Here is a 13,388-nt window from a genome sequence, read left to right as displayed (position 1 = left end):
TAATATGTCTAGCATGAGCTTCTTTATGTTTGTGTCTCTGTATGTGACCATAGCAAAAAAAGCTAGATGAACAAAAACCAAAAGAGCAGTCGCGATGCTCTCTGGGGAATAGGTTAGAGGAATGGAGGAAAATTCCATTCAGTAAGATTAGGAGGACTGGCTCTGGAGCCACACTACTTGGATCTAAACCTAACTCCCATCTGTGCTAGCTGTGTGGCCTCAGGTAAGTTATTTAACGACTCTGGATCTCAGTTGCCTGGAACAATAATATTGCCTACCTCACACATAATGACGAAACCCATGGAAGGTGTTTAGAACAATGCCTAGCTCATAGTAAGCACTCAATAAACATTCCTGTGTTTTGAGTGGTAGAACCGTGGACAACTTTTGCCTTTTTAGAGTGCATTTTAAAATATATTTTTTCACTTAAAAGTTAATAGTTTTTTAAAAGATTACTAAAATGCTGAACACATTTTATATAGTTATTATAATAGAAATAATCTCTCTTTGAACCTGTGCCCTACGTAAGTGTGGCAGGTGATCCTGGGGGTAAATTGCCTGTGGCTTTGCAGGTGTGATGCTTCAACTGCTTAAGTATTTACCAAGTAACTGTTGACATCACTGACGTGTGTCACCTACTCAGTAAGTACTGTCTTATCTTGCTGTAATTTCAACACTAGGTCTTTAAAAATTATCTGATTTTTCTATATTGTAATTTTAAAAATTCTGCTTGGAATGTTTTGGAAAATTGTCAAATTTTGCAGCAACGAATTTGTCTTTAGGACTGTTTTTGGTTTCTATTCTAACCCTGGTACAAATGATAACTCCAGAGCCCCTATGGCTGTCTCAAAATTTAGAGTGCTTTTAAAATGGTTTCATGGTCAGATAATGTCAGGAAGGGCTGATCTAGCTGCACATTGGCCTAGGGTTTAAATCCTTGTTGATCCCTGATTGCCCAGCATGCTCTGGGTATAGAAGGAAGGACTTGTGACCTGGCTCAGGCCAGGGCATGGCAGGGAGACAGTGCCACCGTGTGGGGTCCACTCAGTGCTGGGGGTGGGCATCAGCCCCTCTCTGGAGGAACTGTTTTCTTTCTTTTCATTAGACTGAAATTTTCCGATAATCCTCTTTTGTTTTTAGGGCATTATGCTTCTGGCCATGACAAGACCAATCTTCAGTTGGCAGATCTTTGTGGTCCAAGCCTGGGCCCCCATTTCTACCCTGGTGGGCATCCTGACTTCTCAACTCACACTCAGAACAGAAGCCCAAACGTGCCTTTCTGGCTGAGATGACCAGAAATGTCCCAAACTCTCTCAGATGACTCATTTGAGGGTCTCCCTTCACTCCCTGAGCCCAGAGAATTGGCTTAAAATCCCACCAACGCAGATTTACAACATCAGCATCACTGCCACATCTGGGAAGAGAGGGGGTGCTTCCTTCATTTATAGCACCTTCCTAGCACCGACTTGGTGCCTGGCGTATGGTAGGAGCTTGGAAAATAGGTGGGATAAATGAATGGGCCCCTGGGAAGAGGGCTCCAATCTCCCATTCCCCCTGTAAGAGTGAAAGGAACTCCGGGCAGGTGGTAGGGAATTACAGACCAAGTTCTGTTCCAGGAACAGGTGGACACACACAAAAGGGTTCAATTGCCGATCACTTTAATAGGGTTCCCACAGAGGAGTGGGCAAGAATTAGGGGCCACCAAAGGATGGCGATGCATCCAAAGATAGGGAGCTGTGAACACCCCCACTTGAAAGAGCAAAAGAGAGAATTATGTTACTGGAGCCAAGTGAGAGCTGGAGCTGTGGAAGAGGGACCACCTATCAGAGCTGTGGCCACGGAGGAAAGCAGCCACTGCCTGAGGCATGGCAGACACAGAGGGAGTAGGGGAAAAGAAATATCCCAACGTATTTCTCCTCCTAACCGCCAACCCCCTGCCAGTAGCTCCCTTCGGCTAGACCCAGTAGTAAGTCAGGGGGCCAGGACCGGGGCGATGGAGTCCAGAGGGACAGCCTCCCAGGGACAGAGCAGGACTGAGCAGGGATAGCATGGAGCAGGGGGTGGGAGCAGGAGTAGACGGTGGTCAAGATGTCAACGGCAGCAGAAAAGCCAGGCCAGGAGGGCTGGGAGGGGCCGTTCGTGGCTTCTAGTGATCAGACTCAAATGAGCAGCTGTAGAGCATGAATAACAAAACTGTCCCTAAAAAGTAAAAAAGTAAAACATAAAGTAAGTGCGTGAAAATAAAAGGGCCACAAGTGATAGGGAAGCAGAGACAAGTGAGGGGTTTGCCGGACAGGTGAGACTGTGACCAGGTAAACATGGAGGGAAAGGTGGGGGGGGGGTGCGGGGGTAGCGCCTGAGACACCGGAGGAGAGGGGACAGGTGATGCAGCAGTTCCTGGGGATCATCCAGGGGAGGGAGACAGACAGACAGATGGACAGGATGCAGGGGAAGTAGTCATCTTGAAACTGGAAAATGGGTAGTGAGGAGGGCACGTATTGCATGGTGCACTGGGTGTTATATGCAAGTAATGAATCATGGAACTTTACATCAAAAACTAGGGATGTACTGTATGGTGACTAACATAATACAATAAAAAATATTAAAGAAAAAAAAGAAACTGGAAAATGGAATTCTGGGATAGAGCTAGGCAGGAAGAAGGAGGGAAGTTTTTAAAAGAAATATATGGAAGAGGAAGGAAAATAATAATAGCTTTTTCTTTTTTTTTTTTTTTAACACTTAGCGTGCCCTAGCCTTATATACCCAGATAGTGAAGCCAGCCCACAAAGTTAAGAACTTGCCCAAGGCTACATGGCTAGTAAATAACAGAGCTGGCATTAAGCATGGGTCTGTAAGAAGCCAAAACCTGTGTGCTTATTCCTTACTACAGTTCCAGTTTCTGTCCCACCCAGTCTTCCAGTCCCCACACTTTACCTCCCAAGTGCAGGCTAGGTATCCTCCCCGATTCTGGCCAAACTCTGGACCCATCCTGATCCAGCCACACGGCAGATGAGGCTCCCTATACTTCTGCCTCAGGTAATGACTTGCACCAGGTGCAGTGTCTGGGTCCCTGCCTCCCAGCTCCCGTGCTGTTGTCCAGATCGTCCCTCTGGGCCTGCCATCCTGCAGCCCATCAGCTGCTTCCTGCTGGTGACCTAAAACAATCCCAGCACATGCACATGTGCGAGTACACACACCCTCAGTCCCTGGGAGGTGTCCTGCCCTGAAGACGGGAGGCACTGACCCTGGACAGGGGTTGAGGTCCTCAACTACAAAAATATCAGATGTTAAGAATGGGAGTACAGCCCAAGCTGGATGTGTCGGAGAGTGATGGATGGTCCAAATACAAAGAAAGGCTGGTGAAGAAGGTCAAGTGTGAGAGGGGTTAGAGGTGAGAGAGAGGTTGGGGCTTGAGGGCAGGGGTTTGAATCCAGGAAGGTGAGAACAAGTAAATGCAGGACAGGACTGAAGAGGGAACCGGGAAAGGGAAGTCAAAGTGGCTGCTTGTCAACAAGTGATATCTATGGGTTCTGATGTCTGTGGTTGGTGGCTCTCGCCAAGGGTGTGGTAGACACCACCAATTACTCTTTCCAGCCTGCTGGGCAGGGACTTCCCCAGTTTGGGTCAGTGGTGTACCCTGAAAGAATTTGAGTTGTTCCAGCTTTCAGAGGCCGGTTCCCATGCTCACTGTCCCTACGCCACCTGTCCCCTAGCCCAGCCTAGGTGTTGCTTCTGACCATGGTCCTGACTGGAATCCGGTGCTTCCCCTGCTGCTCACGTGGCTTGAATAAGGATGAGAAGATAATGGCAGTTCTGAAAGACGCTGAGGATGCTCACATATGACGGTCCTGATTTATCCCTAGGAAAGAGAGAGCGGGGGGTAGAAGGGTGTGTTTGAAGAGAGTGGTCATTGAAACAGCTGCTAGAGGGAGTTCACTAGGGAAGCTCCAGGCATTCTGAAAGGGATTGTCCAACAGCTGTGAAGTCTCAGCTGAAGACAGAAATCAGGAAAGTTTCATATGTCCAGCCATGCTTTTGGTCTGGGACTTGCCCAGCAACGGTTACCATTATATCCAGGAACACTGAGGTTCCGAGAGACCTGAGTTCTCTAGCATGGTGACTGGCACAGACATGGTGGTTGAATGAATGCACACATCAGTGAATGATGGGGTTCAGATGTAATGATAAAAGGAAAAAGATCTCTGTGCCCAAATTTGAGTGGACGGGTATCTTTAAACACAGATTTATCCCTGTACACGGGAGTGGGGTGATGCCAAAATGTTCTTGCTCTTAGATATGAGGATCTGGAAATTGAACCACAAATCAGCACGAGCTGAAAGATGAGAGTATTTGATATGCATGTGCTGTCAGGAATCAGTAAAGATTTCTCGATATCTGCCCTTTGCTATGAGGTTTACAGGAATAAAAAGAGCCTTTCTTCAGGTAGGAAGGAAGCGGGAAGAAAAGGTCAGAATGGTGCATAAATGGGCCAGAAAGTAAGATTCATGAGACTTCTGAGTTCTGCTTCTAAGATACAGAAAGCTAGACACATTTAAAATAGCACCCAAATCATACTTAGGTGTAGTGATACCTAGATAGACATTAAACAACATGTGTGCAAGTCTTGTATGCTGAAAACCACCAAGCACATTGGTGAGAGAAACTATAGAAGAAATAAATAATGAAGGGTGAGATTGTGTCCGTGGATTGAAAGACTCCGTAGTGCTAAGATGCTTAGTTCACTCAAAATTGAGGTATAGATTCAATGGAATCCCAATCAGTGACCTGGCAGGCAATTTTTTCTGTGTGTGTGTGTGTGTGTGTGTGTGTAATGAATTGACAAGCTGATTCTGAAATTTATGTGGCAAAGTACTAGAACTGCCAAATGGACTGCCTTTTTGAAAAGGAACAACGTAGTTGGATTACGCACATTGTCTGCTTTCAGGGCTTGTTATAAAGCTACAGCGAGTAGTCCAGGTGGTGTGGTGTTGGCGTAAAGAGACATTTAGATCAATGGAATAGAACGGACAGTCAAGAAATTGACCTATCTGTCAGTTGATTTTTTACAAAGAGACCAGGACAGTTCAATGCCGAAAGGATAGTTCTCTTGGTAAATGATGCTGGTACAATCGGACATCCAGAGGAAAACAAACAAACCACAAATCGTATCTCACAGCACAAGCAAAAATTAACTTGAAATGGACCGTAGACCAAAACGTAGAACCTAGCAGTATAAAACTTCTAACAGAAAGTATTGGGGAAAATCTTTGTGCCTTTGAGTTAGAAAAAATACCCCTCGCAGAACACAAAAGTACAAATCATAAATGAAAAATCAACACATCGGACTTCATCAGCATTAATATCTTCTACCTTTTAAAAAACACTGTCAAGGAAAAGATAAAACAAGTTACAGACTGGAAGACAGTATTTTCAGATCACATCTCTGAGAAAGGACTTGTATCCAGAATATATAAAGAATTCTTACAACTCAATTATGATGGTAATAATAATCAATGATAAAAAACAGACGAAGAAGTGGATTCATACTTCACCAAAAAAGGTACACAGGTGGCAAGTAAACAATGAAAAGACGTTCAACATGGTTAGTTATTATGAAAACAGAATTAAAAGCATAATCAGATATCGTCACAAACTTATTAGAATGACAATATCAAGTCTTGACAAGGATGCAAAAATGGTATAGCTATTTTGCAACACAATGTGGCAGCTTTGATCAAGTTAGACACCACTTACCACACGACCCGGCACTACCACTCCTAAGATTTTAGCCAAGGGAAATGGAGCATATGACCACACAAAATATATGCACATGAATGTTTATGGTGGCCTTTTCCATAATTGCTCCCAACTTGAAACCACTCAAATGTTCATCAGCTGGTGAATGGATAAATAACGTATGGTTCAGCTATATGACGACATATATTCAGCAATAACAAGAAACGAATTACCGAGAAGTGTAACTTCAGGCGTGCTGAATACATTTTGATAAGTGAAAGAAACCAGACTCTGGGCTGCATACCATATGGTTCCAGGAATAGGACATTCTAGAAAGGGCAGGAAGCTGTAGGAACAGAAGGAAGATCAGTGGTTGCCAGGACCTGAGTTGGAGAGGAAGAGATTGGCTAACAGGGGCCTGAGGGAACTTTTTTGGGGGCTGATAGAAGCGTTCTGTATTTCGCTGCGGCAGTTGTTACAGAGATATATGAGTTGATCAAAATTCATAGAAGTGGACACCCAATGGGGTGAATTTTTGTGTAAACGATATGCCAATAATCCTGACTTTATAAAAAAAGACCGTAGAAGGGTACCTATAGAGTGATTTTCAGGTGGCCTCAGACCACTCTTTTCCTAGGCCATTAGGTCAAGACTGGGCAGCTGGCTTTCTAAGTGAAGCACTGTCTTATGTTTATCATTATCCCCCATCTCTGAGCACATCCCCTGTACTTATGGTAGATGCACAGACATATGGGTAAAGTGAATAAAAACAAATCAGGGAGCTCTTGCAAGGAACCAAAGAAGACTCTGATGATCTATGAGTCCCCGTGGCCTCTTCCAGCCTCGCCAGCTACTTCCCCCAGCATGACTCGACTTCCTACCCCTGGGAATGACCACCTCCTCCACCTTCTCCCTAATTCACCACCGAGCCATTGCAAACTTTGGCGCCTTTGCCCATGACAGTCCCTGTGCCTGGATCACCCTTCAAGGGCCCTCACCTGGGGGGAAAGCATACGCTCACTCCCAGAATTCCAGCAGATGTCACGTCCTGTGTTGTCCCATAGGTGTGTGTATGCACAAAATAATGCCTGTGTGAGAGTGTGCACACAGGAGGCACCTGACTATGCAAAGGAGGATAAACTTGGGCAGGAGATCGCAGGTGGAAGAGAAAATTTTCCCTCTCCTGGACAGCCCATCTTCCCCTCCCCTGCTAAATAGGATAATAGTACTAGTTAGTATTTGTTGAGTGCTTATTGTGTGTCAGACTCTATTCTAAAGAACTTTACCTGTGGAAATCCATGTTACCTTCCCAATAACACTACACACTATTATTATTCCCATTTTACAAATGTAAGAACTGAGACACAGAGAGGTTATGGACGGCTGGTTGCACACACAGCAATTGAGGAAGGAGGGACTTGAAGTCCGATGCTGCCACACTACAGGGATGCTGGCCTGGAGGGAAGGACTACGAGGGGCTGGCTGAGGGCCCAGCTGTTCCCTGTCCCTTGCAAGGCTGGAACCAGAGTATGGCAGGCGCTGCAGCTGGAGGAGTGTTTGAACACGGCAGTGAGGACTGTGACTTGGACACTGACCAGCCCCAGCCATGCAGGGTCACTCTGGCTGACAGGGGCAGTAAGGCGGGCTGGCCTCTCAGAGGTCTGGGATCCACAGCCTCCGGCTGCTGGGAGGCAGTGGCTGGCTCCTCCTCTCCCTTCCTCCCCCACCCTTCACCCCCTGCCTGAATCATAAAGCCAGACCCCAGTCCTGACTATTTCTCAATCCCCAGGAGCCCAGTTCCTGTGGGCAGAACTTGACGTGCCTGAACCCTCTCCTTTCTGCAATTCAAGGGAAAGACGAGATCTTAAGGTACCCCGTGTCTGCCCTCCTCCAGAGAAGGCTGGCATGGAGCTTCTCCGGCTGCTCATTCTGCTCGCCGTCACAGGTAGGACCCTGTCCCTCTGGTGCCCATGCTGTCTCTCCTCCTCCTCTTTTAGTATGTGGCGGGCGGGTGGGTGGAGAGCACTGGGGTGAACTATAAAGGCGGTTGAAATCCTCAGCATGTCCTCCACCCCTCTTTTCCCCACCCGCCCCACATTTTTTATGCCCTCCCTCCCTCCACAGTGTGCGAGCCCACTGTCAGATTCTTCACGCATGGGGAAGTATAAGAGGCTGGCGGATTCTGGCCACACAGAAAATAAAGGAATTCTGATGGTGGCATCTCAGGCACTAGCTAGCATTTGGGGCGAGTTTGGGGCACTGGTAAGATCCCCTAAAATTATGAACCGCTAGTCCCAGAGGAATGGCAGGGTGGGAGGGAAGAAAGGGAGGAGGAAAAACCCCTACAACGAAGCACGTGCATCTTCGGGGCGCTTCTGCTGATGTGGAGGTCCTCTTGCCCTCTGCCCTGGAAGGGAGGTAAGGGGGCTGAAGATTTCTGTCACTGCATTGGAAGATTGACACCCCAGATTCTTGCACACAACTACCTCCTTTCATTGAGAGGCTGTCCCAGAGGAGCCCTGCTCTGAGGTTTCTTAGCTAGGGGTGGAGTGGAGGAAGATGGGGGGCTGCCTGGAGGCAGAGGGATGGACAGACAAGGGGAGGGGGCACTATCCTCATCAGGTCTCTCTGCTTCCCAAAGGCAGGCCACCTGCTCCCTAATCTTGTCTTCCAAGTTTCTGTCACCATATGGTTGAAGATGGCATAAGGGAGGACCAAGAGAGGGGAAGTTGAGGCAGAGGGCTCCAAGTGATTCCTCTGCAGTCTCTGCCCTGGCAACAGACGGTGCTCTAAGCCTATCTCCCCTGCCCCAAGAAAGGTCCCCAAAATAGCAGCCTCGTGTCTCCCCCAAAATAGCTCTGAGTTGAGTCTCTCCTGAAAGGGGAACAAAGCCACAGAAATAGGGAAGCCAGGAGCCAAAGGTCAGAAGGAGGAGATGCAGAGCGGGCGCTGGCGTGGGCAGCTGCCAAGTAAGCATGAATAACGGCCTGGGCCGGGGCAGGGGTATCCAGCCCATGCTGAGGGGCCCCTGGCCCTGCTCTCTTGAGATGGAGAGGGGGAGGGCAGGCCTTGGTCCCATACGACAGCGAGAAAATGTGTGGAATAGGACCGGAGGGAACTTTAAAACCAATGTCTCTGGAAATAGGCCCAGAGAAGGTCAGTTACTTCTTTAAAAATGCCCAGCAAGTCCAGCGGTGTTAAAGCCAGACCTAGAACCTGGGTGTCACAGTGGGCTATGCGCCTTCTCCCAACTTATATAAGAGCCTGAGCTCCTTAAGGGCAAGATTTCTATCTCTTTGGTCATTGCACACAGTAGGTGTTTGATAAACATTAGATGAATGAGCAAAGAGTGAAGGAATGTCTCCTCCCCAGAGCTGTCCGGAGCCCACAACACAACGGTGTTCCAGGGTATGGCGGGCCGGTCCCTGCAGGTCTCCTGCCCATACAACTCCCTGAAGCACTGGGGGAGACGCAAAGCCTGGTGCCGCCAGCTGGATGAAGAGGGCCCGTGCCAGCGGGTGGTTAGCACCCACCGCTCATGGCTGCTGTCGTTCCTAACGAGGCGGAATGGGAGCACAGCCATCGTGGATGATGCCTTGGGTGGCACACTCACCATCACGCTGCGGAATCTTCAGACCCATGACGCTGGCCTCTACCAGTGCCAGAGTCTCTATGGTGATGAGACCGACACCCTCAGGAAGGTCCTGGTGGAGGTGCTGGCTGGTGAGTGGGTGGTGGACCGCACCTAAGGCCCACCCCTGGGATGGGACTATGTCTCTGATGTCTGGGAAAACCCACAGTGCCGCTCTTGCCCTCCCACTCAGGGCCACCGTGGATGGTTGTGCAGGTTGCTCACTGCACAAGGGGGCCACACTCCAGCCCTGGTGCTCCTCTCCAGGCTGCGCTCCCTGAGGCAGGACTACACCTCTAATTTGCACAAGGCACCGAATGAGCTGGTTGTGGTCCTGCCTCTCCAAACAGCCTTATCCATTTGGCATCCAGTTAGGATGCGAACACCTAAAGTGGTCCTTAAGGAGTAGGAGGAGCTTCGTTTACTCCCTCACCCAGGTACCCAAAGGACCTGCCAACATAAAGTCAGCACCAACCTGGTGCAGAAAACAGCCCGAGGAAGGGGCACTGCTTACGACCCCAGGGTGATGTGTTTGCCTCTCTGGGCCTCTTCTTTAAATGGAGATGAAGATGTGTGTCCTGCTGCCCCCTCAGGGTTCCTGTGAGGCACCCATGAAGTGACAGAGTTAAAAGTGTTTGGGGGTAAGTGACAGCCCATGCCCCAGCCTCCTGCTGCTGAGCTGAGCTGGGGTCCTCATTGTGGGCTTGCCAGGCAGCGGGGTGCTCCCCACCCCTGAGCTTTGCACAGGGATACCCTCCAGGGAAGCCTTCTGCCTGTGTCTGCAGAACACCATGTGTCCCAAAGGAGAACAAATTTGGGGGTATGAGTCCCCTTTCCGACTCTCTAGAGCCCTTTCCCACCTCCTCCCCCACCACATGGCCCCTTATGGTGGAAATGAGCCATTTGTCTAAGGTCTAAGGTGGGGAGTGGGAGATGACGGCTTGCCCTAGACCCAAACCCCACGTCCACCACTATTTTACATGGGGGGAAGGGGGAGAAAGGGGTGAAGGGACACAAATTTTCAGCCCTATCAGGGCTTAAGCCTCACCCAAATCCCAAGGGGGTGGCAGGAAAATAATAATATAATAATAATTATTATTATTATTAGCTAGTGTAGACAGCTCGACAGTTCACGCAGAACTTTCAAATACATGCATTCATCCACTTGACCTTCCCAAAGACCCTGTGTGATGGGAGGGTAGGAGTTCCTGAGCTCCGATGAGGTGGTAAGCACGATACAGGATGCGCTCACTGAATCTTGCAACGCTACTATAAAGGAGGTGTTTCTATTCGATCCACTTTACAGGTGAGGAGACTGAGGCTCAGAGAGGCTAATGACATGATCTGCTCTGGGCCAGAGCTCAGGGGGCCTCACCGCACCCAGACCGGTTCTCCCCACTGCAGCCGGCTGCCTCGAGGAGGAGGAAGCTCACAGGCTCTATCTCCCACAGACCCCCTTGATCACCTGGACCCTGGAGATCTCTGGATCCCTGAAGACTCCAAGAGCTTTGAGGATGTCCATGTGCAGCCCAGCATCTCCAGGTACAGAGATGGGTCTCTGCTAAGATCTCTGGGCAGACTTCTGCCCTGCAGAGCCCAGGCATGGGATGGCGGCAGGGGTCCTAGAATTAAGTAAAATTCAAAGATAATTAGAGCATGAAAGGGCCTGGAGAAGATTTGTCCGAACACCCCTCCAACCAGCCCTTGTGTGCTGGTACGGCCATGCCAGTTATTAAAATATTGAAATTCATTTTTTATACATAGCTGCTGCTCCAAGACTCCTGAATGGTCAGCCTCCCACTCCTCCCCTGGTGGCCCTTGGACATGCCCACAATTTAGCAACAACAAAAGTTTTAGTACAAAACTGGGATCCCCAGATACCTGCTCCTTTCGTAGGACCAGAATCAGCTTTGATTGGTTCATGCCTGTGTACTGGTGTTGAAATATGTTAATATAACCACGGAGAACATGTGTGCCCCCCATACTGTACAAGCATGCACAGCAGGAGGGGTTTAAGTGTGCTCAGCAGGTGGGTCCTGAGTACAGGCTCCCTCAAGCCCACAAAGCCTCCTCCCAGGGAGGGTGCTGGTGGGGAGCCATTCTAGGCCCCTGAAAGCTCCCAGTGTCTCCCTGCTCCTTCTCTGAGGGCAGACTTCAGTGTGTGCCACCCCCCTGCCCAAGCCTCATGTCCTCTTTGTGTCTCCAAGGAGTCTCTCTGAAGAGGAGATCCCCTTCCCACCCACGTCCATCCTTCTCCTCCTGGCCTGCATCTTTCTCAGCAAGTTTCTAGCAGCCAGTGCCCTCTGGGCTGTGGCCTGGCATGGGCAGAAACTGGGGACACCCCCGGCCAGTGAGCTGGACTGCGGCCATGATCCAGGTTACCAGCTCCAGACCCTAACAGGTGAGCATGCAGAGCACAGCAGTGGCTGGGGGTGGACTGGGCAGGGACGGTGAGGTGGGGCTCAGAGGGGCAGTGTGAGCACTGGGTTGGTTGCAGAGCGGAGAGACACATGAAGAGAAGAGGACCCCCCATGGGACGAGGCCCAGGAGAGGCCTGCTGGAACCACCCCAGCCTGCACACTGGCCTCTCGGCCACCAAGACTCCTGGTTCTGCTTTGGCAAAAGACCAGCCTGCCCATTCCCTGTTTCCCCTGGCCCTGGAAACAGAGGTGTGTGTGTGTGTGTGTGTGTGTGTGTGTGTGTGTGTGTGGAGAACATTTGCCAACTTCTAGACATTGGACATTACTCTCACAAATAAAACCAAGACTTCATGTTTAATTGGATGGTTTGGGGCTTCTTGAAGGCTTCTCTCTTGCTACAGGGCTAGGAGAATGAATATGGCTGCGGAAGAGATAAAAGGTCTGACTCCTTGGGGCCTCGGGTCTTAGGCTACCGCATCCCTCCATTCTGGAAGGCTCCACGCCGCACATCTTTTTCTTCTTCCCCTTCCCTCCCTAGATGTAATTACTGAGTCCTGCCTCCTCCTCTGGGATTTCTCTGGCACCCAGTCTGGCTCCCCTCTCCTCCACTTGCCTCCTGTCCCTCAGGAGGATTGTTCTAGGATTATCCTTGCCCACCCCCGCCCCAGTCCATCAAACTCCCAGCTGACTCATCCACTCGCTTCCCCAGAGCTTTGCTTTCCTCGTGCTACTTCCCCTACAGGCGAACAACCAGGTCTTGACATACACAGTGCAGCATACCAGAGCTGGGAGCTGCTGGTCTGAGCCCTCACTCCACAGAAGGGAAACTGAGGCTCAAAAGGGAATGATGTCATCCTAAGACCCCAGCAGAGCCTGGAAGTCCAAATTTCGCTTGGTGTTCAACTTGTCCTTCCCTCTAGCTCAATCGTACTCATTTATTCATTAATTTATTCAACAGATATTTTCTGTGCCGGATAACACTCTAGGCGCCAGAGACACAAGAGTGAACAAAACAGGCAAAGATTCCTGCCCACACAGAGCCATGGACTAGTGGAAGGGGAGGAGAGACAGACACAATAAATAAGTCAGCCACATGGTATGTTAAAAGATAAAGTGCTGAGGGGATGCCTAGGTGGTGTCAGTTAAGGGTCTGCCTTTGGCTCCTGTCATGACCCCAGGATCCTGGGATCAAGTCCCACATTGGGCTCCCTGTTCAGCGGGGAGTCTGCTTCTCCCTCTGCCTGCCATTCCCCCTACTTGTGCTCTCTCACTTTGACAAATAAATAACATCTAAAAAAAAAAAAAAAGATAAAGTGTCGACGAGCAAATGACAATGAAGCCGGGCTAGGCACACTAGGGGTGCAGAAGGGACAGGGATGATGTCATTCTAGAGGTCGTCAGAAGGAACTGCTGGAGAGACCTGGGAGGAGGTGAGGAAGTGAACCATGAGGCTATCAGGGGCTGAGGACTGGGGCAGAGGGGCAGCCGGGGAGGCTCAGGAATCTCATCTCTCCCCCACACACAACACACCACTGCAGCCATGAGTGAGAGGAAGGAGATGGAGACTTGCCCGGGGGGGGGGGGGTGGCTGCAGGAAGAGG

At 49.7% G+C, this 13,388-nt stretch overlaps 1 protein-coding gene across 2 annotated transcripts; it reads left to right on the top strand.

Annotated features, from left to right (window-relative positions):
• The first annotated feature begins 7,493 nt into the window (after window positions 1–7,493).
• TREM2 (triggering receptor expressed on myeloid cells 2) lies at window positions 7,494–13,018 on the top strand. 2 transcript variants are annotated; one of them, XM_008691924.2, is made up of 5 exons: window positions 7,494–7,681; window positions 9,109–9,459; window positions 10,819–10,909; window positions 11,575–11,768; window positions 12,746–13,018. In XM_008691924.2, exons 1-5 carry the CDS (start codon window positions 7,642–7,644, stop codon window positions 12,763–12,765), a joined length of 696 nt encoding a protein of 231 aa, XP_008690146.2. In that variant the 5' UTR covers window positions 7,494–7,641; the 3' UTR covers window positions 12,766–13,018. The 2 variants fall into 2 exon arrangements, with proteins under 2 accessions (XP_008690146.2, XP_008690147.2); XM_008691925.2 differs by lacking the exon at window positions 12,746–13,018 and adding an exon at window positions 11,865–12,037 and having other exon boundaries at window positions 7,526–7,681.
• Window positions 13,019–13,388: the final 370 nt, after the last annotated feature.

The sequence above is a fragment of the Ursus maritimus genome, unplaced genomic scaffold (assembly GCF_017311325.1).
Source record: "Ursus maritimus isolate PB19 unplaced genomic scaffold, ASM1731132v1 scaffold_29, whole genome shotgun sequence".
Taxonomy (NCBI): Eukaryota; Metazoa; Chordata; class Mammalia; order Carnivora; family Ursidae; genus Ursus; species Ursus maritimus.
Note: the sequence above shows the minus strand (reverse complement) of the source record. Positions and strands in the feature narration are given on the sequence as shown.

Excerpts from the sequence above, each read along its gene's own strand:
- TREM2 (XM_008691924.2), top strand. The coding sequence starts at position 7,642 with ATGGAGCTTCTCCGGCTGCTCATTCTGCTCGCCGTCACAG. Across the intron at positions 9,460-10,818 it reads CCTGGTGGAGGTGCTGGCTG|ACCCCCTTGATCACCTGGAC; the intron begins GTGAGTGGGTGG and ends TATCTCCCACAG. Across the intron at positions 10,910-11,574 it reads GTGCAGCCCAGCATCTCCAG|GAGTCTCTCTGAAGAGGAGA; the intron begins GTACAGAGATGG and ends TGTGTCTCCAAG.